A 24,052-nucleotide genomic window follows, 5' to 3' on the forward strand; every position below is an offset into this window, starting at 1 on the left:
TGGAAGACGATGGGTATTGCACTGATTTTATTAGACATTATAACCCTAGCAATTCTCCCCCTTTTTCATTGTTTTTCCCTTTAATATCCACCTTCATTCCTGATTTGTTCTTTCTAAAAATACACTGAAAGCAGTTGTAAACTTACCATTTTTTAATTTAATAAGCTAAGTCAAATATTTCTCCTCCCATTATTTTTATCCTGGTCCTCACATTTCTGGGACTGTCAGCCTTTGGAGAAGATTTATCAAGGCTTTGCCAAAAAAAAAAAAAAAAAGAACTATTTCAAATACACCACCAAATTTAGAGGTATTTTTTGATAACCATTGCTTACCTGGGGGAAAATGGTTTGGAAAGAACTATGTAAAGAATTTACACACAAAGACGAAATTAATGTTATTTTCAAGAGCACCCCTTGAATCTGGTAACCCAGTAGCTAGTATGCAGTTCTTCAGATGATAATAAAATTATTCATTTATTTTTCCCAAATTGGTGACATGATTTTAGGCTTTTTTTGTTGCAGAGGGGACAAAAGAAAGGAAACTTGGCTGAATGTTCTACGTTTGAGCCATAAATAGCTACTTTTGTTTTTAAGGCTGATAAAATCCTTACCTTAAAAGAATGCCTATTTGCTACCATCATTTTTCTGTCTACACCAAATTAAATGTGTGTGCTTCTCTATTACTGATTGAAGAAAAAACTGCTTAGACAATGACTACCTCCCCAGCTTTAGGGCAGAGGGCACCACCTTTAAACAAGGGTCACCGGGAAGCCCTTATTCTCAACTCTAGAATGTCTTTAAAGTAAAGCAATTCACAGCAGATTTCATGATATAGTTCTCTAAAGGAGGTTAAAGAGAGTCACATTTTTCCTTTGGTCAGAATGGCTCTTCTTCTTTTAGTTCATGAGACACATTTTCAATAAATTTTGCTCAGTACTCCTGGAGCTGGAAAAAAAAGAAAAGAAATTAAAATGAGAGGACACAGAATGGCTGCAAGATAGGTACTTGTAGAAAAGCATGCATTTCTTTGATGAATGCAGAATTAGTAAATAATCTATTAGGTGGAATCTGTCACCTTTGTTGAAGCCTTTAGGAGTAACTCCTGCCTGGTGGAAGTGGGAATTTTACCTCTGATTTGTTTACATGGCAGGACTCCATTTCAGCTTACAAATTACTGCTCAGGATCTTGAAGAGGTCAATTGAGTCCTGGCATGGAGTTTAGTTTTTGGATTGTACACAGAAATGATTTCCTATATATCTGTCTACATACGGAGGGCTTGATTGATGACCCTTCTGACTTTGGGTCAGGAGTGAGTCCACATCTTTGTCTTACTCCCTGAAATCCAAGGAATCCAGTGTCTACCATTTTCAGGCATAATTTGACCTAGTTATGTATGCATCTTTGTCATTATAATTTAAAGAGATTTAAAAAACTGGAAAAGATTTGAGGGAAATGTGAGAAAGATGACTTGAAATTCAACACATTGACAGGAAAATAAAAGAATGAGGATTGATCAGTATAAATGAAAGCTTTGGAATAACTTTTAAGTATCTTTCTCTTGTTTCTTGGGTTTTTTTTTTTTTTTATTCCTACAACTCACGTATTCCCTGTCTTCTACCGTTTCTGTCCCTTCCTAATTCCTGTTAATCTTTCAAGTTAATTTAGTTAATCCTTCAGCCCTTAGTTTAGATGAAGCTTCGTTTATTTGATGAAGATTCAGTGAGTTCCGAACAGTTCCTAGTGACTCTTCTGGGGATTGAGGAAACCACAGTGAACAAAACAGCAAATGGGAATAAAGTCGAACCGCGTCTTATGGAGCTGAGGTTTGAGGCAGGAAAAGGAGACTAAATAAAACAGAAAAAAGAAGTAAATATACATATGTTTGGATAAAGAGAAAAGGCTGATGGGGAACCGGGCTAGCAAGGATTGGGGGCTAAAGATTTGTGGAGGATGTTGGGAGGGGTTTTGCTAAAATGACAGTTAAGGAAATGTCTGAAGGAGATGAGGGAATCGGCCAGGCAGTGTCTGTAGGAGTCATGTCCAGGAGGGGGGACAGAAAATGCAATAGCATTGAGGAAAATAAGTGCCTGAGTGTTTGAGGAGGGCAAGCTAGCTTGATCAGAGAGCCCAGAGGCATACTAATAAAAGATAAAGCAGAGGTCACGAGGGGACAGGTTGTGTAGGGATCTGTAGAACTTTTACTTAGTGTAAGAACGCACTGGAAGACTTCTTGCAAAGGAGTGACATGATCTGCTTTTGTTTTAGCAAGAATCCTTGGGCTGCTGTCTTGAGAATATACTGAAAGGGAATAGACGGAACCAGGGAGCCCAGTTAGGAAGCCACTGCACAAATCTAGGGGGGAGAGAGTAGTGGCTTGGACCAGGGCCAAGAGAGGTGATGCGTAGTGAGAGGATTCAGGTTATATTTTGAAAGCAGGGCCTCTGGGTTTGCTGACAGAACGGATGAGAGGCATGAAGGAGGAATTGGAGGATGTGGGGCTGAGCATCTGGAAGGAGAGAACTGCCCTGCTCCCAGGTGGGGAGGCTGTGGAAGAATCAGGCTTCAGGCATCATTGTTCTGCTTCCGAACATTTATGTTTGAATGATCTGATAGACTTCCAAGAAGAGCTGTTGAAAAGAAAGATGGATGTAGGGTCTAGATGAGAAGTCTTGAGTTAGAGATCATCATTTGGGAGTACTCAACCTAATGGTGGTATTTGAAGAATTGAGGTAAGTTAATATTATCAAGGGAGTACATATAAGCAGAAAGGAGAAGAGGTCTGGAGAGAGGACAGAATCCTGGGGCACTTCAGTATTTATAGGTCCAAGAAAAGAAGAGGATCTAGGGAAAGGGACTGAGAAGAATAGCCTGAGGGGTCAGGGGAAAATTGTGAGAGTCTAATGTACTGGTGGTCGAATGACAGAAGTGTTTTGAGGAGGAGAGAAGGATCAGCTCTGTCAAATGCTGCTGATAGTTCAAAGAAGTTGGAAACTGGAAATTTACTATTTGCTTTTAGCCTCATGGAAATCATTGGTGACCATGGTGGGGAAGTTGTGATGATGCGGCAAGCATCGGAACATTGGAGTGTTAGAGCCTGAGTGGCTGGAATGCTTTCATAGAGGGAGTAGCCTGGCACAGATGTTAGGACCTGTGTATGATGAAGAGGTATCTTTGGGGTTGTGTATCTCTGCCATGGCAACTGGATTTTGTTTAAGAGAATTAAATAAGTACATATATTGAGGATAATGGGAGCCAGGCTTCTCCCTTTCAGAGAAGGGAGTTACAAATAGGAAAAGAAAAAACTAGAATGAACCTCATGGTGTTGGATCAGAATTGAAGTTGTTGATATAATTTAATTTCATATATGTATACATGTGCAAACATGTGTGTATAAATATACTTGTATATATTTATATGTAGACATGGAAATACCAAATAAGTAAGTGTGTAGGTGTGTATATCTAATCTTTCTGTCTTCATATTGCCTACCTCTGTCCACTGAGAGGGAGAGGGAGGGACCAGGAATAGTAACATAAATGAGTATACAGCACTGAAATTGCTTCAAACTTTATTTACTGTTATTTTTTATTTTTGTTTTTTAAACAATTTTTAAAGGTTGCTTTCCATTTACACAGTGTTGGCTCTATCCCCCAATTTGTACAATACATCCTTGAACCTGTCTTACAGCCAACAGTTTGTACCTCCCCTCCTCCTCCACTACACTGCGCCTCCCCCGCTCCCCACTGGTACCCACTAGTTTGTTCTCTATATCTGTGAGTCTACAGCACTGAATCTTTGTTCCTAAATACGATTTATCATTTAAGGAGCCAGAATTCTTTGGAGAAATGGTTGATTGCAGGGCTAGGCCAGGGGAGTACAAAATAGGCCTGGAGTATCTTATGTTAGAAGGCAAGAGAGAAGATACCAAAGATTTATGACGACCCATCAGTATGACACAAATTTCAGCTTTATGGGACCTTCACTGTGTAAACATTAGATGACCTTCACACTGACATATTGAGAATATTGGATTATATTCCACTGAATAACAAGGATTCATGAGTCCATACAGATACAAATACATACAAACAGAGAAAGTTTAATGAGGAATAGAATATTTGTACAGAGTATCTGCTCACAGATGCTTATTAGCTGCAAAGACAAATTTTTAATTTTTATGTAAAGAAGCCTGGCAGATACCACCTTAATCCAAATGATTAATATTAACATCAGTAATGGAACACATGGAAATTATGTAACACATGGTAAATTTAATAAGATGATCTCTGAACATCTGAATCTGGTCAGGAGGAGACATCAGGCGAATTCAGGTTGAGAGGCAATCTGCAAAATAGCTATACTGTAGGCTTCAACAGTGTTGAGATCATGATAGTTGAGGAAAGATTGAAGAACAGTTTTAGCTCATAGGAGACCTAAGCATTATGGCAGTTAATTCAACATGTGATTCTGGACTGAATTTGTAATCTATAAAGGACATTTTTCAGACAATTGGCAAAACTTGAGCGATATCTGAGGATAAGATGGTAGGGATGTAGCAGTGTTAATTTCCTGAATTTGATGATTGTGTTATGGTTATGTAGGAGAATGTCTTTTTTTGTTTGTTTTTTGTAGCAAATGCACTGCTGTATTTGGGGATAATGGGTTAATCAGTCAGCAACTTAATCTCAGTGTTTCAAAAAAAAATTGTTCCTGCAACTTTTCTAAATAATTTTAAGATTTTTTAAAGTAATAAAAACAAAAAACTCATTGAGAGGCAGCACAGGGAATAGGAAGAGAGAAACTGGGCAAAGCAAGTATAGAGAACTCAGAGGAATAGCACTCTAGCGGGATGGAAAGGGATGGGGAAGTAGTTGGAGGAGAATTCTGAGATTATTTCTCTCTTCCCATCTCTGTTTCCTAAGCACTTTATGCAGACTTATTTTATTGCATTTCCACCTGGCCTTGAAAGTAATTTTATATGCCAGTTTCCATTACAGAATATAAATTCCTTGAAGAAAAGGTCTTTGAGTTATATGTCCCTTATGTGTAGCATAACACCTAGCGTATCATAGTATGTTCATTAAATTTGATTCAAGCAGCAGAAACATTTTCAAAAAAGCTATGGTTTTTAGTGAAGGATATGATAAACACGTTTCTTCCTAAACGTGGAAGACAAAATAAGTTATTTTAAGGAGAGGAAATTGTAGTCATAATAAACAGCTTCCAGATTTGGGGATATACTAATGCTGGAAAGTTTGTTAAAGTATTGTTCCATTAATTCTAATAATCTTTTGCAAGTTATCTGTTCTGCATGGATAAAATAGGAAAAAGAACTAATGATACACTGAAGTAATTAAGAATATAGAGTATTGTGATCACCTGTGCACCAAAAGCATTCTTAAATGTGGAATTGTGCATGAAATGTTCCCAGATAGTGTCTACAGAAAACAGGCTGGCCCCATTCCCCAAGAAATCAACAATGAATCAAACCACTGGCAGATTTTCCATTACATATATGTATACATTAATATCCTTTTTTGAAGTAAAGAGAGAAGGAGTAATTTAACAGTTTAGGAAGAAGTAGCCTTGACAGTTTTACATCCACTCAAGATAGGACCAAGAAAACTACTTCTGTTCCTGTTTTAAATTTCTAGAGATCAAGCTGGAAGGTTGTTGGTAGAAGGCTGTAGTATACGGAGAGATTTAACAAATATTAAGGGGAGAATAGTAAACCTAAAGCATCATACGTAGGGTGAAAACGTAGTACACTTAAACATGGTTCACTTCAAGGGCCTGACTTGTCTGAGCTACTCAGAGAGGTAAAAACAAAAGTCTATATAAAGGGGGCAGGCGGCAGGTGGGGGAGGGTGGAGGGATTAGGAGAGAAGAGGATGGGAGAGGAGTGTTGTCAGTGAAACCTGTGAGCTCAGGGAAATGAAAAAGAGAAACAAAGACAAACAGTATCATTGAGGAGTGTATCTGTATGAAGGTGTTTCCTTGTAGCATCTTTTATAAAGTGAAAGGGAAGGAAGTTTGATTTCAAACTTGTAGTGGGAACTTATGAACATTGCAGATATTTGTGAACAATCCGTGTGATTTATTTCTACCAAAGTGACCTTCTTTGAATAATTACCTCAACTCTTTTTTTTCATGCTGTTTGTATACATATAGCTCAATAGAGGATATTTCATAGATTGGAATATTCATAATTATATAACTCTATGAAAACTCATATTAGTAAACAAGGTCACACTGCAACGGTGAAGGATCTCTGCACAACACCTTTTATCTGTTAGAAAATGGTGCCTTTTCTTTATTGCTTAGAATTGCTACAGAGTGTAGATTGTGTTGGTGGTTTTATTTTTGGAGTATCAATTAGTCAATCAGTCAGTTAGTATTTATTGAGCTTCTGCCCGGCACGTAGGGCATGCTCATCAAATTTGCAAATGACACAAATCTTGGAGGATGTTAAATACATTGGATGACAGACATAGCAACCAAAAAAATTTTGACAGCCTGGAGCAATGGGCTGAATCTAACAAGATGAACTCTAACGGGGATAAATATAAATTCCTGTCCTTAGGTCCACAAAACTAACTGCATATGTAAGGATCGGGTAGATATGCTTTAACAGTAATGTAAGTTAAAAAAAAAGACAGTATTTTAGTGACTAGTTAGCTCAATTTATCAGGTTTGTCTGGATGATGTCATTGCAAAAATCTAGAGTGCAATTTTGGATTATATTAAAGCGATAATCTTACTTTGGTTTGTCAAGAGACCACATATAGAGAATGTAGTATTTCCGGAGCCATATTTTAAGAAGAGAGAGACCCAAGTCATGTCATATTTAGAACACCACAGAAACTAAACACATTTATCCTGAGGAAGATGTAGGAGAAAAATGATATCTTTCTTTATATCTGAGTGAACAACACCCTCCTAGAAAAGGGATTGGATTTGAGTTTGGTGTGGTCTCAATATTAGATCTGGGACCTATGAATTCAAGTTATTTATAAGGAGATATCTTTGCATTGAATCATTTATAGTAAAAGCTGTTCCAAGATGAAAGGGTCCCCAAAGTCTGCAGAAGCAAAACACTGGGCAATTAAACCTCAGAGCCCTCATTTTGGGGCTAACAGTATGGCAGCGGGGCAATCTGGGAATTCAGTGAGGTGCTGTAAGTAAAGCCCTCAGCATAGTGCTGGGCAAATGGCAAGTGGTTACATAGCTTGCCCGGATTGTTACCCTTCTTATATGGGAGGTGTTGATGCAAGTTTTGAATCACCAATGTTTTGGGTTAAAGCAGAGAAACTCAGTGGATGGGTCTGATAAACTAGATGGTGGTTACTTCTACACGCGAACTGGGTATAACTGACTAATTCAAATTGGTTAAAAAAGACTCTGGAACCAGTCGATTTTCTATGTGACCTTAAATAATGTAACCTTTTGGTTTTCAATTCTCTTGATTCTGTTTCGTTACCTTTAAAATGGAGATAGTAAAAAACCTGCCTTGGGTTGTTGATAGGATTTTTTTAAATGGAGATATATATATATATATACATATACCTATATTAGAACAATGCTTGACATGCTGATGTCGATTCATGCTGATTTATTTTCAATAAATGTGAGCACTTACAATGTTGAAGTAGTTGATAAAGGATTATTGTAGGACATAGGACTTGAGATAATGCTTTGAAAAATACTAAAAACTTAGTTAAGTGAAAGGCAGTAGCAAGGTTATTCCCATATGGAAAGAGCTTAAATAAAACACGGAGATGGAATTAAGCATTGTGTGATCATCAGATAGTGAGGGTACTGCACCAATTAGATGAAGTTGGCTGTTGGTGACTAATTAGAAATACGATTGGATGGAAGGAGTGAGGAAAAAACCTCAGAAGACCTTCAGTTGAAGATGGTAAGCTAAGAGCAGCCCACATGCTTTCAGGTAGGGATGAAACATACATGTGATATTTTAAAATAACCTTATGAGGTTTTCAGAATAAATTGCCTCCCTTATGCTTAAAAAATTATAGATGGAATAGTTGAATCTTTTATGCAAATCCTTCTTTAACCTCGAAATAGAAATTCTATTTCAGGACAAGTTCTATTTCAGAAAGTCCAAAACTCTTTTTTTCCTTTATGAAGTTTTCCCTTTGGATTCCTATCACTGTGGTTTTCTTTTTTGTTTGAAATCTTTAGCATTCGAAATGATGCTCTTTACATTTGTATTACCCATCATCATCTTTTGAGAGTGAGTTTGAATTCAAGATATGGTGCCAGATCACTTTGTGTTAAGTCTCTGAAAAGGGTGTCATTCAAAATGCTTAAAGTGGTTTGACTTTAAAATGAGACCTATCAAATTAATGAAACTGATATTCTTCGGTTGGGGGGAGCTTGTAAGTTGGTTCTGGGAAAACAAGTCCCACAGAGAAGGTCCCCAAATAGGTTATACCACAGCTTACTGGATTAAGGGATAAGTTCTCAAAGCAACTCATAAAAGAGACAACACTTCATTCACTCCATTAAGATTCAGTACTTAAGTAAAAAAAAAATCATCATTTATAGTGTTTCAAACACTATTTAGTATACTGAAATTGTTTTTGTTGTTTCATACATACAAGCTCCTTGAGAAAAAGGGTCACAATTTTGTTTTCTTGGTGTAACTTGTAGGGCTGCTGTGGGTCTTGGGTTCATGCTTTATTGAATTAGATTTAAGTTAGGAGGATATAGGCAACAGGAGAATTATAAAACTGTTTCTCCAGTGAGGATGTCAGTGTAGGCACTCTGACTGTTCATTTCCCTGCCTGAGTCAGCAGTTTTTTTTTTTGTTGTCGTTGCCGGTGGTGGTGGCCCCCAGCAGAAGTGTGGCAGAGGTTGACATTTCAGAGGAACAGGTGATGGCTGAGAGTCTAGTGGGCTTGGTTGCATTTCCCCCCTTGGTGGCTTCTCAGCTATTGTGTGACTTTTTGGAACTTTGAATTATGCTCCTCATCCCATCTCATATGAGAATGGTAAGGAATTCTGCTTTTTAATAATCTCACACACTTTGTGTGCTCAAAGGAATAGCACACAGCCTATCCCAGGGACACAGATTTGACCACGTTTGAAACCCTGAGAGAATGAAAGCTGGACAGTGACTTGCTCCTCTCTATCTTCCTTCCAAAGTGTTTTTTCTTGTCTTATGAGGGAGTTGAAGGCTTTTCTACAGCTGCTGCTGGTTTTGCCAGTTCATTCCTTCAAGCTATGCCAATGACCATGTACAAACTTCTCTAATCCTCAGAGGGCTGGAGAAAGAGATTGGGGTGGGAGGGGCATGGGGAATTCACTTTGGGAGAAGGCTTTCTTTTCACAAATTAGAAATTCCATCATATATATTCCTATTCCCCTAAATAACTGGCAAGGGGATCATCAGGATGAGCTATTGCAAAGAGCCACCACCAGCATCACAGTTTCAGTGTGATGGGGACCTAGACCTGAATTGCAAAGTAGTTTCGAGAATCTTGGGATATACAACATGGTACAGAACACCAAAGAAGATTTAATCTTATTTATAGAAAGGTGGGTGGTAGGGGAGGGGGCAGCAGGCGAGAGTGGCTTGGGATCATCATTAATCAGTGTTTTAAGTACCAACAAAGTGAAAACATTCTTCCGGAATTCACTGCAAGTGACACTGAATCCTTCTACTAAGCAAATATGTGATGAGTTGATTAAAAAAAAAAAAAAGGAAGGTCCTGAACTCTTGACTATAGATACAATACAGTGAATACAGAAAATCAAAAACATACTTTCTATCTGACTCAAAATAAAGGTGCACTTAAACTTGTAAAAGACAACATTTTTATTTGAATGATATGACAGACTGTCACAGGAGTGTTACCTGCTATAAAGAAAGCCAAAGAATTATTACCTTTATTAGACCAGTGACACTGAGCTTTAGCCATACATTTCTAACTTCTGTCCCTCTACAGAGACAATTTTCTTTTCTTAAATAAACTGTCATGCTAGTGTTAATATATTGTTGGCTCTCTCATGCTCTGAGAATACTGCTGATATAAAACATGTATATGTTAGATTGGTAATAGTATCTTTAGTGTAGCTGACTAGAACAAATGTGTTTCCCTCATGGCTGTGCTAATGTGATAAAGGAAAATTGGCTGTTCATCAGCTTTTGGCTGGGTAAAGACAGTAGAGATGGAACCACATTCTTTTTTATGCATTAATACCATCGAGAACTTTTCACTAGTTATATTTCATGTGCCTGCATGTTGCGCGAAGATGTTGTAAAACATGAGATAATGCTACAAATAACAAAGTAGAAAAGCCTGTATCTTTTATAATGATAACAGTCAAACACCAAATGACAGTAACAGGCTGTAAAAAATGGGAAGGGGAAAAAAAATGCAGCAGAGAGGTGTATATCCAGGTCCATGAGAAGGTTGGGTGTGATTTTAGGTCTTTATGTTAAAGCTTTATTTTACTTAATTGTAAAATTAAGTACAATAAATACAATTAAGTAAAATAAAGCACTGGTCACTGGATTTAGGAAACAACATGGTTTTTAATGAACCAGGTTGGATAGAAAGGAGAAAATCTATATTGAATAAGTTTTTGAAGAACTGATACTGCCAAGTAATTAGGATATTAACTTCTAGGTTTGTGTGTGTATGTGCACTTTTTTTTTTCTTTCTTTTTTGAGAGAGGGTGCTTTGAATTTGTTCTTAAGGCAGTCACTTACGTGATTTAAAGATGCTGGAAGGTGATTGTTTATTTTCATCAGTTTTTGCCAGTGTTGTAACAGAATTGCATTTTGAATGCTGTGACTTGATGCTGTTTTAATTAAAATGTTAGCATCTAACCTTTCAACTGTGAGGCATTAAATTTCTCTCTCAGTGAAGTAATATGAATAAAAGTTTGAAATGGTGGCTCAGGGATCACCACAAACAAAAATTTCATAACTTTTTCGGTGTAATCCAGGGGTGGTCAAACTGCAGCTCACAGGACAAATCTGGCTGGCCACCTGTTATTGTAAAAGTTTTGCTGGAACACATCCATGTCCATTCACACATGTATTGTCTCTGGCTGCTTTCCTATTGTAGCTCAGTTGAGCAGTTGTGACCTGGACCATTTGGACCACAAAACCAAATCATTTGGCGTACAAGTAAAAATACTTACCCTCTGGCTGTTGACAGAAAAGAAGTTTGTTGACCCCTGCTGTAGAGAGTTGTTAGGTTGCCTGATGAGCCTAGAGTATGACTGGCAAATTTTTGTTATTCTGAATTGGAGAAAAACAACTGATAATTGACAACTAGATAACCAACACCTAAGAACATGAATGTTTACAAGGCGTCTTTTGTACTAGCAACCTAAATTGAATTATGTCTATGTGTAATACATTGTTGGTATATCTTGGTTTCAATACTTCTCATTTTGCATTCATTTCTGTTTCTTTCCAACTATGATGGGAACAAATTTAATGAGTATCTAAAGAAACAACGTATCTCAAAAAAAAAAAAAAACAGAAAAGGCATGGCAATCAGAGCTATTGAATATATGGGACACACAATTATGCATACCTTTGCATACCCTGGTAGATATTACCTCAGCATAGAACTATAATGTATAGGTTTATACCTAGATGTACAAACACACAGATTTATCATTGAGCCATTACAATAAATTTTCAGTCTTTACAGCTGAAGAAAGTAGAGAAGCAGGAAGTGAACTTGAGAAAGACTGCTGAAATGTAGTTATTGTCAAATAAATGTTTATGCAATTAAAATCATAACGGCAGTTATTTCTTACAGGTACATCAGACAAAAATCAGTTTCTTCATCAATGGTTTGGAAGAGGATTATACAGCTTTTGATACAAGAATGCTAAGTGGTTCAGTTATGGATGTTGCCTCTGGTGCTATGCAAATAGGACAGAGTTTAAATGGTAAGGTTCTGACTTCAGAAAATTATATTATCTGATTACATTGTTCCTAAAAATGTGTCAAAAATCACATTTTGAAATACCAAGGTGTATTGGTTTCCTAGGGCTGCCATGTAACAAATTAACACCAACTGGGTGGGCAGCTTAATAAAGCCAATTTCATCTTCCCACTGTTCTGGAGGCTAGAAGTCTGAAATTGGGGATTCACAGTATTGGTTTCTTCTGGGTGTTCTGAGGGAGGATCCATTCCATGCCTCTCTTTCTGGTGGCTTCTGACATTACTTAGCATTCCTTGGCTTGTAGCTGCATAACTTTAATCTTTGCTGCCATCCTCCCCTTCTTTTCTCTTCTCTTTGAAGGACACTTGTGGTCAGATTTAGGGCCCAACCTAATCCAGTATTGTCTAGTCTCAAGACCCTTCATTACACCTGCAAAGAGTCTTTTTCCAAATCAGGTCCCAGTTGCAGGTTCCAGGTGGACTTACCTTTTGGAGGCCATCATTCAACTCACGATACAAGGGAAACTTTCGAATTAGAATGTGTTGATTATGATCAATTTTTAAAGTAAAAACATGAAATAAACTATATTGTCTCTTTTTTTTTCCTTTTGAGATTTTATTATAGGGTTATTGTTAAAGTAGGACTTAAGAGTATTAGAAATTGAAAAATAATATTCAACATGTAATAAACTGGATTTGTGATATTCATGTCTTCCCACCCTAAAAGTGGGCCACATAATTATAAGAAGATAATATGTATCACATTCTGAAAAGAACAGAAGTTGAATTTAGAATTATCTTGGAATAACATACACAGTCATCTATAAAATTGCCTACATGTTAAAATGGAAATATGAGTTATTTCATATTATTCAATAATAAATTCTCATTATAAAAAATCCACATAACACAGGACTCTATGAAATAGAAAACATTTTACATTTTTCTGCATTCATAGATATAGTTAACTTTTTTATACCCTTCCACAGTTTTTGTACATATAGCTAGAGATGTGGTTATAAATAAAATAATTTTCCCAAAATGAAATTATTATATATGCTTCTTCTGAGCCCTCTTAAAAAAATAAACACTTCCCCTCCAAATGTTATGAGAAACATGTCTTGTTAATATGCTTTCTCATTTAAAATGGCTGTATTGTGCTCAGTTGTGCAGTGGTAACAAAATCTTTTTAAACAAGATCATATTAATGAACATTTAAATTATCTCTAATAATTCCATATTAGTAGTTATTGATGGAAAACACTATATTTGTGTTTATATATTATATCTGCCTATCATGCATATACACACATATATACACACAACATATACATGCATTTGGGCAATTGTCTGTGGAGTTCCTTAAGACCCTATATTTTGGGGTCATTTTGCCTGAGTTCAAACCCCATCTCCCTAATTTGCTAGCCACATGACCTGAAACAACATTTTAATGTCTCTAAACTGTAGTTACCGCCAATGAAAAATGATGATGGTATTAGTGTTCCATTGTGAAGATCAAATGAAGCTATGTCGTAACAAAGACTATTCTTTTTCCAGCATTTGGTACATAGCAGTTGCTCAATATTTGTTGAATGAACAAATAACCATGCCTTGTGTATACTAAGCCATATTGATACATACTACTATTATTAATATTATCACAATTATTTTCCTAATATAAATTCATAGAAGTTAAGTAGCTAGGTTGAAATATATAGTCATTTTATATTTTAACACATATTACAATGGTTACCCTAAAGCCTAACTACAGAATACCTCCAGAAAGGCTGTGAAAAATTACAATCTTATTTAAAAATACAGGTAAATACTTCCTTAAACATGGACCTTACATTATCTATTTATTTTTCACTTTTGTCATTCCTTTCCTTGAAAAGTGTTGTTGGATCCTGCCTTAGAATTATTTGACCATTAGTGATTTTGAGTAGCTTTCCACATATTTCTTGATAATTTGAATTTCATTTGTGAATTCCTTTTTCATGCTGTGTATCCATATTTACACTCTGGAATTTCTTATTTATTTGTAAAAGCTCATTAGGGTTAATAATATGTTACATGCTTTCTCCAATATTTTGATAGTCTTATAACTTTGGATTATAAAAATTCTAGATTATTTTAGATTTGTAATACATACAAAACATGCATGCAACATAATGCATAAATATTAAGGGATATAGATTTATGAATTTTTAATATGTATATATACCTGTATAATTCTCATCCAGAAAAAGTTATCAAACATTTCCTGTATTTCAGACTCCTAGTGAATACCACCTCTAAAGGTAAACCCAGATTAGTGTTAGTCTAGACTTCTATCAGCGTAGATTAATGTTGCCTTTTCTTGTGCAAATTAAATCATGTGCAAATTAAATCATGCAGTAGGTACTCTTGTGTCTGATTCCTTTTCTAAGCACTACGCCTGTAAGAGTCATCTATATTGTGTGTTGCTATTTCTTTAAGCTTTAAGAAATACTTTTTCAAAGTGGGTGTTCTAACCAACAGTAGTTGAGAATTTCAGGTGTTCTGTGTCCTTATCAACACTTAGCCTTGCCGTAGGTTATCGTTCTTTGCCATTTTGGTGGGTGTGTGGTGCATTTCCTGATGATTGATGATGTTGAGAACGTTTTCACATGCTTATTAGTCATGTGGCTGTGCTCTTTTGTGAAGCACCTATTTAAGTTTCTGCCAATTTTTAATTGGATAGTTTGTCTTTTAATTATTTATAGGAGTTATTCAGTATTTTGAATATGAGTTCTTTGACAGATTCATGGACTTCATATACTTTGATTTTCCTTCAGTCAATAGAAGTTCTCAATTTTAGTGAAGTCCAATTTACTAATTTTTCTTTTAAACTTAATACTTTTATGTCCTGTTTAAGGTAGCTTTGCAAACCCTGATACATGAAGGTGTCCCCCCAAATGTCGTTTTAAAAGTACTATTTTATCTCCCAAATTTAGATCTGTGTTGTATCTGGGATTGATTTTTGGGGTATGTTATGAAATTGGAGTCAGGATTCTTTTTCCCACCTGAGTATCTAATTGACCCAGAAACATTTTCGTCACTTCTCCACTACTTTGCAGTAGGAGCTTTGCTACAAATTATGTCTGTTATATAAGGATGGGTTTGTTCCTGATCTCACTATTTTGTTTCAATGATCTGTTTTCCCATACTTGAGTTAAAACATATAGTTTTCATTATTGTAGCTTCATTAAAGTCTTAATATCTAGAAGTATTTAATTTCTCCAACTTTTTTTTCCTTTAAGGTTTTTTTGGCTACTAATTTTAGAAGCACTTTTTCAGTTTGCACAAAAATTTTGTTGGAATTTAAATCCTTAGCTCAATTTTGGAAGAAAAGGCATCTATAGAACATCAGGTCTTCGAACCCAGGAACATAATCTATTCCTTCATTTCTCCCATGAATGTTTTATTTTCCTGTATAGAGGTCCCATTTATATTTGTAAGACTTAGTCCTATGTATTTGTTAGTCCTTTTATTCATGCAGTTATGCTTAATATTGCGTTTGAACTTTAATTTTGTTTCTTTAATTTTGTTTCTATTATATAAAAATACCATCAGTTTTTTTGTTGACCTTACATCCAATGACCTTGCTAAATTTGAATTCTAATAGTTACACAATCGTATCATTTATACATAGTAGGCATTCAGATCTTTTCAGATGTTTGCAATACACGTATATGTGGGCATGGCTTTGGAGTTGTCACATGGGTATTTATAGGTATTGTTATTGATTCTGAAATAATGCAAAAATTTAATTTTCCCCCATGACCTGAGTTATCTAGTTATCTAGTTTAAAGGAACAAAATATATATTTTTTAATATTCAACATACATTAAAAAATGCTGTGGTTAAATTTCCAAGTTCTGGTACCAAACAAATTTAGGGTTGAATTTAATCCAGTTGTGTACCTTTGATCTAATATGTACCCTTTTGAGTCTCAGGTTTCTAGTCTATTAAATGATGTTTTAATAAACGATAGGAATATTATAAGAATTATATGAGATAGTGTATGTGTAGAATATACTTCTGGTTATAGAGTTAATGCTAGTAAGTGGCACTATTATTAATCTCTTGAGCATCTATTATTTTTATTGTGAAGCAGATATTAAGAATAACTTTCCATAGAATTGTTGAGAGATCCAAAGAAAAATGTCTATAAATGATTCTATTGTTTTAATTTGTATATGCTTGCAGATGCAAATATAACTTGTAGAAATATTACTTCTAAACTTATGTGAAGAAGTAACATTTTAAGAAACCTATATATTTAGAAACTTGGTTTGACTAATTAGTATATTGAAGAATTTTATAAAGTACTCTGCAGAAATTCTTAATAACACATTAAATCTTGTGAGCTTTATTTCAATATTTAATTCCCATTAGTACTTCTGAAAGTGTTTTACTGCACCAAATGTTGCTCAAAGTGTTGAATAGTGCCATAAATTTGTCTGCTATGCACTGTGAGGTTGAAAAGACTTGCTTCTATTTTAGTGTACTAAATGTTAAATTAATGCCTTCAAAGGACAGTGTGGACTGAGTATGATATTTGTTTTTAAACTGTGTAAAAATAAATGTAACTTCTGATTAGATATCATTAGAAAAGTGTTTATTTCCAGTGTTAGTTTTTATTACAAATGTTCTCAAGTTCTGAGCATGGAAGAGCTCCAGGAGGAAAGGGTAGTTAAAAATAAGTTTTATCTTTTTTCTATCAATTTATAGGTACAGTTGTACCTACTGTATCTTTTCTCTAATTAGAGATGGCAGATAGACTGGCTCATTACTTCTGCCTAATGAGCCAGGCTCCCTGCCACCTCTCTAATCAGAAAAGAGATAGGTACAGAATGTTCCCATGGACTTATTATAAATCATTTTCTTTCTCTTGCTTGCTCCTTTTTTTTAATCAAAAAATTAAGTCGCTGTCCTCCATACTTTTGTCCACATCCAAGATGGTTTCATTCAGGAGAGGTAATTGTGCACGAGATTACTGCGAGCTGAATTTAAGATGCTCTCATGCAGTGCTGGACCGGCTGTCTGTGCTTTGGAACAGACATTGCCTCAAACATAGGCATATCAAATGAAGGCCTGTAGGGAATCAAGATGCCTTTTCTTTCTCTGTTTGGGCTTGTCTCCTTGTTTCTGCACCCGGGAAGCAGCAACTTTTCACATGAATGTTGGCTGCCAGAGAGCCTTTTCTTTGAGTCTCATCCCTAACTAGTAATATGTGGCCAATGAAACTGTTCTGTTGCTGTGAGCCTTGTCTTTGCTCCCCTAGAAAACGAATCAGTGGACCAAACGAATGCTTTGTACTGAGCCCTGTATACATATTAACGGGATGTATATACGTGTAATGTGTACATATTTGTGGAATAATCTGATTTGCTTGTGCTGAATTTTAAATATACAAATAGAAAACACTTAGATCATCCATATCAACCAGTATGTGTCATTTCCTTTTTAGAGCATTTTATTCAAGTTGTATGTTTATTTCAATGCCTCCAGTTGGGCATAAAACCTAGAAGAGTCATGGTAACAGACATGTAAATTGTAAGCAGTCTCTAATGTCACTGTGATGATAGACTACCTTAGTTCTCTAATTTTTTTTAGATTATTACAAGATATTGAATATAGTTCCCTGTGCTATACAGTATATAGAGTAGAACCTTGTTGTTTACCTATTTTTATATAGTATTAAATATCCTCAAATCCTGAACTCCCACTTATCCCATGTCACCCTTGCCCCATTGGTTATTGTAAATTTGTTTACTATGTAAGTCTCTTTCTGTTTTGTAAATAAGTTCATTTGTGTCATTTTTTTTTTTTTAGATTCCACATATAGGTGATCTCGTATGGTATTTTTCTTTCTCTTTCTGGCTTCACTTAATATGATAATCTCTAGGTCCATCCATGTTGCGGCAAGTGGCATTATTTCATTCTTTTTAATGGCTGAGTAGTATTCTACTATATATACATATACCACAACTTCTTTATCCAGTCATCTGTCAGTGGACACTTAGGTTGCTTCCCTGTCTTGGCTATTGTAAATAGTGCTGCTGTGAACATTGGCGTGCTTGTATCTTTTCAAATTAGAGTTTTCTTCAGATATATGGCCAGGAGTAGGATTGCTGGATCATAGAGTAACTCTATCTTTAGGTTTTTAAAGACTCTCCCTACTGTTTTCCATAATGGCTGCACTGAACTACATTCCCACCAGCAGTGTAGCAGTGTTTTCTTTTCTCCACACCCTCTCCAGCATTTATTGTTAGTGGGCTTTTTGTAATGGTCATTCTCACTGGTGTGAGGTAGCCCTCCAAATTTTGGATTTAAAAATACAAAATCATATGACTCAGAACTATGGGAATTTCTCCATTATGTATTTAAAAGTATGTAGCACTTTCTTAAGAAGGTAATTGGCCATTAAGAAATCAGTGAACACTTACTGTAAGCAAGTACACAGGGAAGAAAAAGATAATCATCTAAAGCTAACTCCAACCTCCCTACCATGTTTTTACCATGTATTGTGTCTTAATTCACCTGCTTATTCTCTCTGGATTTGGAATACTAATTTTTTACTCTAGTAGTGCCCCAAACGTTAACATTTCTAACCTCAGCTAAGTGTAAGAAAGTCAATTTTCCTTTTAGTTTAGCTAAGATTATGCTAAAATTTTTCTGAGAGAATTTTTTTGGAATCAGATAAAAAGAAAAAGAAAAGTATAGAAACTGATGAATTAAGACAGGTAAATGGGATGGAAGAAGATTATTGAACCAAAGTGTTTAAATGTATTGAGGGCTTTAATTAAAGTTTGTGTTTCAGAGCATTGCAGAAGAGAGATCTAGCAGTGCTATCAGGGCAGTTGGCCAACTGTGTTACAAAAAAAGATAAGGTAAATGTATACCTTACATCAGACTATATAAAAACTGCAGTTGAATTAAAATTAATGTGAAATACATGATCAGTAGAGGAAAATAAAGGCAAATGTTTCCATAATCCTGGCAGACTGAAGATTTTTATTAGCATGATACCATGGCCAGAAACACTAAAGGTAAATATTGAAACATCTGACTAATAAACAGATTATAAAACTCAAACAATGCTTATCATTTTGTACCAAGTTTGACAATAAAAAAAGAGATAATACTAGTATTGGAAAGAGTTTGGGAGAACCTACCAAAGTATGAAAAGTAAAAACATGATATCTATTTCATCAAGGAGTTTCCTTCTAGGATATCTTGCTATTCTGTACTTCTGGGACATATATCTCAAGAATATTATTAAACAAGGCTTTAAATATGTACACAGAAATGTTCACTGTAGAATCACTTAAAGTAGCAAATAATTGGAACCTGTTAAAACTTCAAAAGGGAATGGATTAAATAGATTATAATTTATACCTAGAATGGAAAAGTGTGTACCATTAAGAGAAATGAAATGTCTGTTGGTAGAGACATGACAATAGCTTCATGATGTTATTACATGTAAAAAAGCATAAGTGTGAAGTATAATATACTCTAACATGGGTTGAGGAACTAACAAATGTGCACTGGATATTTAACTCATGTAGATAGAAATTATTATTGCTATAATTAATGCCCAAGAAGCAAGATGTGAAATTTAGAATCAGACAGATTTGGGCTTGAATCATGATTCCGCTTCCTAAAAGCCAAGTGACTTTGGCAAAGAATTTAATTTCTCAATCCAATTTTCTAATTTGTTTCCTCATTTGTAGCATGTGTTTTATATATAGTTTTCAGGGCAACTGTAAAGCTTATAAATAGTATATACTTGGTTCAAGTTTGGTACTCAGTGGAATTTTGCTATTATAAATATTAATGTTATCATATTAATTCAGATATTTGTGAAATTTAAATATTTTCAAATAATGGTCATGGACTACATTTTGTTTTTTGGTTCAAAATCAAAATTTTCTTAGGGTGAGGAGAAAAAATAGTTGAGTTTAGAACAGTGATGTACTAGATGTTTAAAGCTGCTGCGTTTTGTGTAGGTAGGCCCCATAAGTAGTTTCTTTCTTCAGATGTTAGTCCTTTCTGGTAATCTTTATTGTTTCTTGCAAATCCTGAATTCTACCTGGTGTTATTCCTCCTCAGCCTGAAGAATTTCCTTTTCCACTGCTTATAATTCAGTTAGTGGGGGAACACATTCTCTCAGCTTTGGTGAAAATGTTTTCAATTTGTCTTCGCTTTTAAAGGATGTTTTTGCTGGATATAGAGTTCTACATTGCTAATTGTTGTTGTTGTTGTTTTTCCAGTACTTGAAAGATTTTCATTTCATTGTCTTCTTGCCTTCATTGTTTCTGGTGAGAAGTCAGCCATCATTCAATACACCTTTGTGTGATATAGGCCATTTTTCCTATTGTTGCTTAAAACTTTTTCTATGATTTTAATGGTTTGTCTATGTTGTGGCTAGGTATAGTTTCCAAAGTATTTATACTGGTAGAGGTTTATTTAGATTGTTGGATATCTAAGTTGATGTTTTCACTACTTTTGTACACTCTGATAATTATCTCTGTAAACTTTTCTTTCTTTCTTTCTTTTGTTTTTGTTTCATATTCTTTCTCCTCTTACTCTAGGACTTCAGTCACATTTGTGCTAGAGCACTGGATAGTATCCTGAAGATCTTGGGCACATTTTTGATTTGTTTATTTTTGTTTTCTCTCTTTTAATTCTTAGTGTTTCTCTTTGGATACTTTCTATTGATGTGTCTTGATGTTCTCTGACTGTTTTCTCTTTCATATCTAGGCTGCTGTTAAGCCTATCTAGGAAAGTCTTTATTTTTTTAGTTTCATGCTTTTTATTTCCAGCGTTTCCATTTAGTTCCTTTTTGGCAGATTCCATTTCTTTGCTTATATTTCCCCATCACATATTGTCACCATTTCCACTAAATCTTTTAGATTTTTTTCCATAGGTGTTTCCAAGTCCCTATTTGATAATTCCAACATCATGTCTATTTACTGTCTTTCCTTGTTTTTGTTTAAATAATAAGCTGCATTTACTCTGGCTTTGTAGTAGTGTCTCAAGTCTGGAAAGGTTATGTCTTCAGCTTTATTGTTTTTCCTTATTATTGCTTTGGCAATTCTGGGTGTTTTGTGATTCCTTATAAATTTTAGGATAATCCTAGTTCTGTGAAAAATGTCCTGGATAATTTGATAGGGGTCGCATTAAATCTGTAGATTGCTTTGGGTAGTATGGCTATTTTAATAATATTAATTCTTCCAATGCGAGAGCATGGGATAGGTTTCCATTTCTTTAAATCATCTTCAGTTTCTTTTATCAGTGTTTTATTTTGTAATTCTCAGCATGTAAGTCCTTTACCTCCTTGGTCAGGTTTATTCCTAAGTATCTTATTTTTTTATGTGATTTTTAAAAGGGATTTTTTTTTCTTATTTCAGTTTTAATATAATTTAGTTCACCACTGGGTTCAGATACTTGAGGACAGAATCAGGATGGATGCGGATTCCCTCTGTGGCTGGTGCTTTTTGGGATTCTAATCTGTCATTGCGGCCAACGAGTGGCTGCTGTCTCCTTACTCTGTAACTGATTCTGCTACCTCTCAACTCTGTTAGGGACAAGGGCAGCTATGGGTCTCAACCCTCCTGTGAGAGGCTTGTTACTTTATAGGATTCAATTTATTCAGATTCCTGTGACCTCTAGTTTCTGATGGATTGAAAAAATAATTTTATAGATTATGTAGCTTATTTTGGTAGTTTGATAGCAAAGTGATGATCTCTTGCAACTTTAACTTGAATCAGAAGTCCAACTACTGTAACACTTGATAGAGCATTTTCTTTTTTTGACCAGCTGTATACTTTACCTCTGCAGCTCCCTAGGTTCTCAACTATGGATGGCCTCTGGCATCCTGACCAAGGAAGGTTCCTATTACTTGGTCCCAAGGGTTATTTTGGTAGAATTGGGGAATTGACCATATTGTTGCCTCTTCAAATTTTTCCTGGAGATTTCTGGCTTTTGTGAGCCCCAACTTTACCCTTGTTTTTTGTTTTTAAACTTTGACATCAGTTTTCTTTGGTTTGCCCAAAATCTATTCACTGCCAATAATTAAAACTGAAAATAGTTGAGGGTTCTAAACTTTTGTTGTCACAGTGGATCTCAACTCACTAGTGGTCTTATGACTTATACTGAGCAACAATTTCACTTTTTATTTTAGTGCCTTTTAGAAATTCTCTTTGTCCAGAAGCAGTCTTTGAATTACTTTGTATAGCATATAAATTTCTTGCAGTTCCTTTTTCTATCTGATACATGCTTGTATTATCAGCTTGTCCCCTCTGGTATCCTGAATCCAGTACACTTTCAGCTCCTCTGGGATCTTCAATCAGTTGATCAAACAACTTTTCACTATTCCTGACTCCCTTGAAATGTATTATTCCCTTCTTACTCAGCTTAAGTTTCATGGTCAAATATTATAATCACTTCCTTGCACACACCTTGAGTCTCCTCTCCTGCTTTTTTCCTCACTTGCTAGTATTACCTTGACAATACCATAGTACTGGTTCAATGTTCCCAGTCAGGATGTCTTGTCTCCCTTAAATTTATAATCATAAACCTCATAGACTTCATGGACACTACCCTGCAATCATTCCATGTTTCCCTCATTGATTCAGTTGCCCTGTTCTATGACAACTATGTACATATTTTGTTCCCTTCTGAAACTTGAGTGTTGATATTACCTCCTATTTCACTATGAAAATTAAAGCAGATCATAAAGGAGCCTGCTACTGGTTCACACTGCTATATTTACCCTCCTCTGTTGTATACTCTAGATTTTATCAAGGATGTTTTCCCAGCCTTTTCCCTACCTACTCCTATATTATAAAATTTTCTTGTGCAAATGGAACATTTAAAAGACATACAGATAAGTTTTATTCTTCCATTAGAAACATTTTCTTGACCCCCGTTTCTTCTACCTGCCACTGATTCATTTCTTTGCTCCTCTTTTTAAGCAAAATTCCCCCAGACTATCAACAACCACAGTTGTCTTTAATCCCTCTTTTCCAATTCTTCTGGCTGCTATCCGGCTTTAGCAGTTTTAAAACATTTCAACTAAATTTGTCAAATCTCTCTTGACTTTCACATAATAAATCTAATAGTTAATTTCACATCTTGATCTTATGTGACCCATGAACATCACTTAACAGAGTCAGTAACATTCCTTCTTCCCTGATAGACTTTGTTCATTTGACAACTAAGAGTGTATCATCTCCTGGTTTGCCTCTGAATTTCTAGTTGCTGCTACTTCCCTTGATTTCCTAGTTCTCCTTCATCTACCTGACTTCTAATATTGATATCCCAGGCCTTAAGCCTTGGCTCTGTTTCCACGTCTAGATACACTCACCCTCTTAAAGATCACCTCCAGTCTCATAACGTTAAATATCATCTGAATGACTTGACTTCAAAATTGGAATCCCCTCTCCCCCTCCCCAGGCCTCTTTCCTAAACTCTAGACTGTTACATACATTAGACTATCCAAAATCTCCATTTGAATGCTTAATTTATATCTCAGAATTAAACTTAGTTTTTCCTAAATTGAAATCCTAGAATTTTAGACCTCTCTCTTTGACCTACACAGTTTCTCCTGCTGTCTTCCCCATCTCAACTGAGGGCAACTTTATTTTTCTACTTACGCAGAGCAAAAAATTTGGAGTGAGCCTTGCCAATTCCTTTTATCTCACATTTTAACACCTTATATGTCAGAAAAAAATCCTGTTGATTGTATCTTCAAAATGTATCTAGAATTTGATTCCTTCTCATTATCTCTACTAGAATCATTCCAGTCCAAATCATGGATGCTGCTCTTACTGGATTGCTGCAGAGTCTTCTAACTGCTTCCACTCTGGCCCTCCACTTTATTGTGAACACAGTAGCCAGAGTTGTTCTGTTAAAAATGAGTCAGATCATATTACCTCTCTGTCTAAAATGTTCTATTGTTTCCCTGCCTCACCAGAATAAAAGCTACCATTTTTACAAAAACTATAGGACACTGGTGAATAAAACTGAAGAAGATTCAAACAAATGGAAAGATATTTTGTGTTCATGGATTGTATGAATTGTAAA

At 35.4% G+C, this 24,052-nt stretch overlaps 1 protein-coding gene across 1 annotated transcript in view; it reads left to right on the forward strand.

The window, feature by feature from the left end:
* The window catches only part of USH2A (usherin), a 698,253-nt gene that overhangs the window by 88,355 nt on the left and 585,846 nt on the right, over positions 1 to 24,052 (forward strand). Inside the window, exon 5 of the mRNA XM_072948735.1 lies at positions 11,808 to 11,940. Coding sequence (XP_072804836.1) covers positions 11,808 to 11,940 — 133 coding nt within the window. The remainder of the gene's footprint in view (positions 1 to 11,807; positions 11,941 to 24,052) is intronic.

Source organism: Vicugna pacos, chromosome 23, assembly GCF_048564905.1.
Source record: "Vicugna pacos chromosome 23, VicPac4, whole genome shotgun sequence".
Taxonomy (NCBI): Eukaryota; Metazoa; Chordata; class Mammalia; order Artiodactyla; family Camelidae; genus Vicugna; species Vicugna pacos.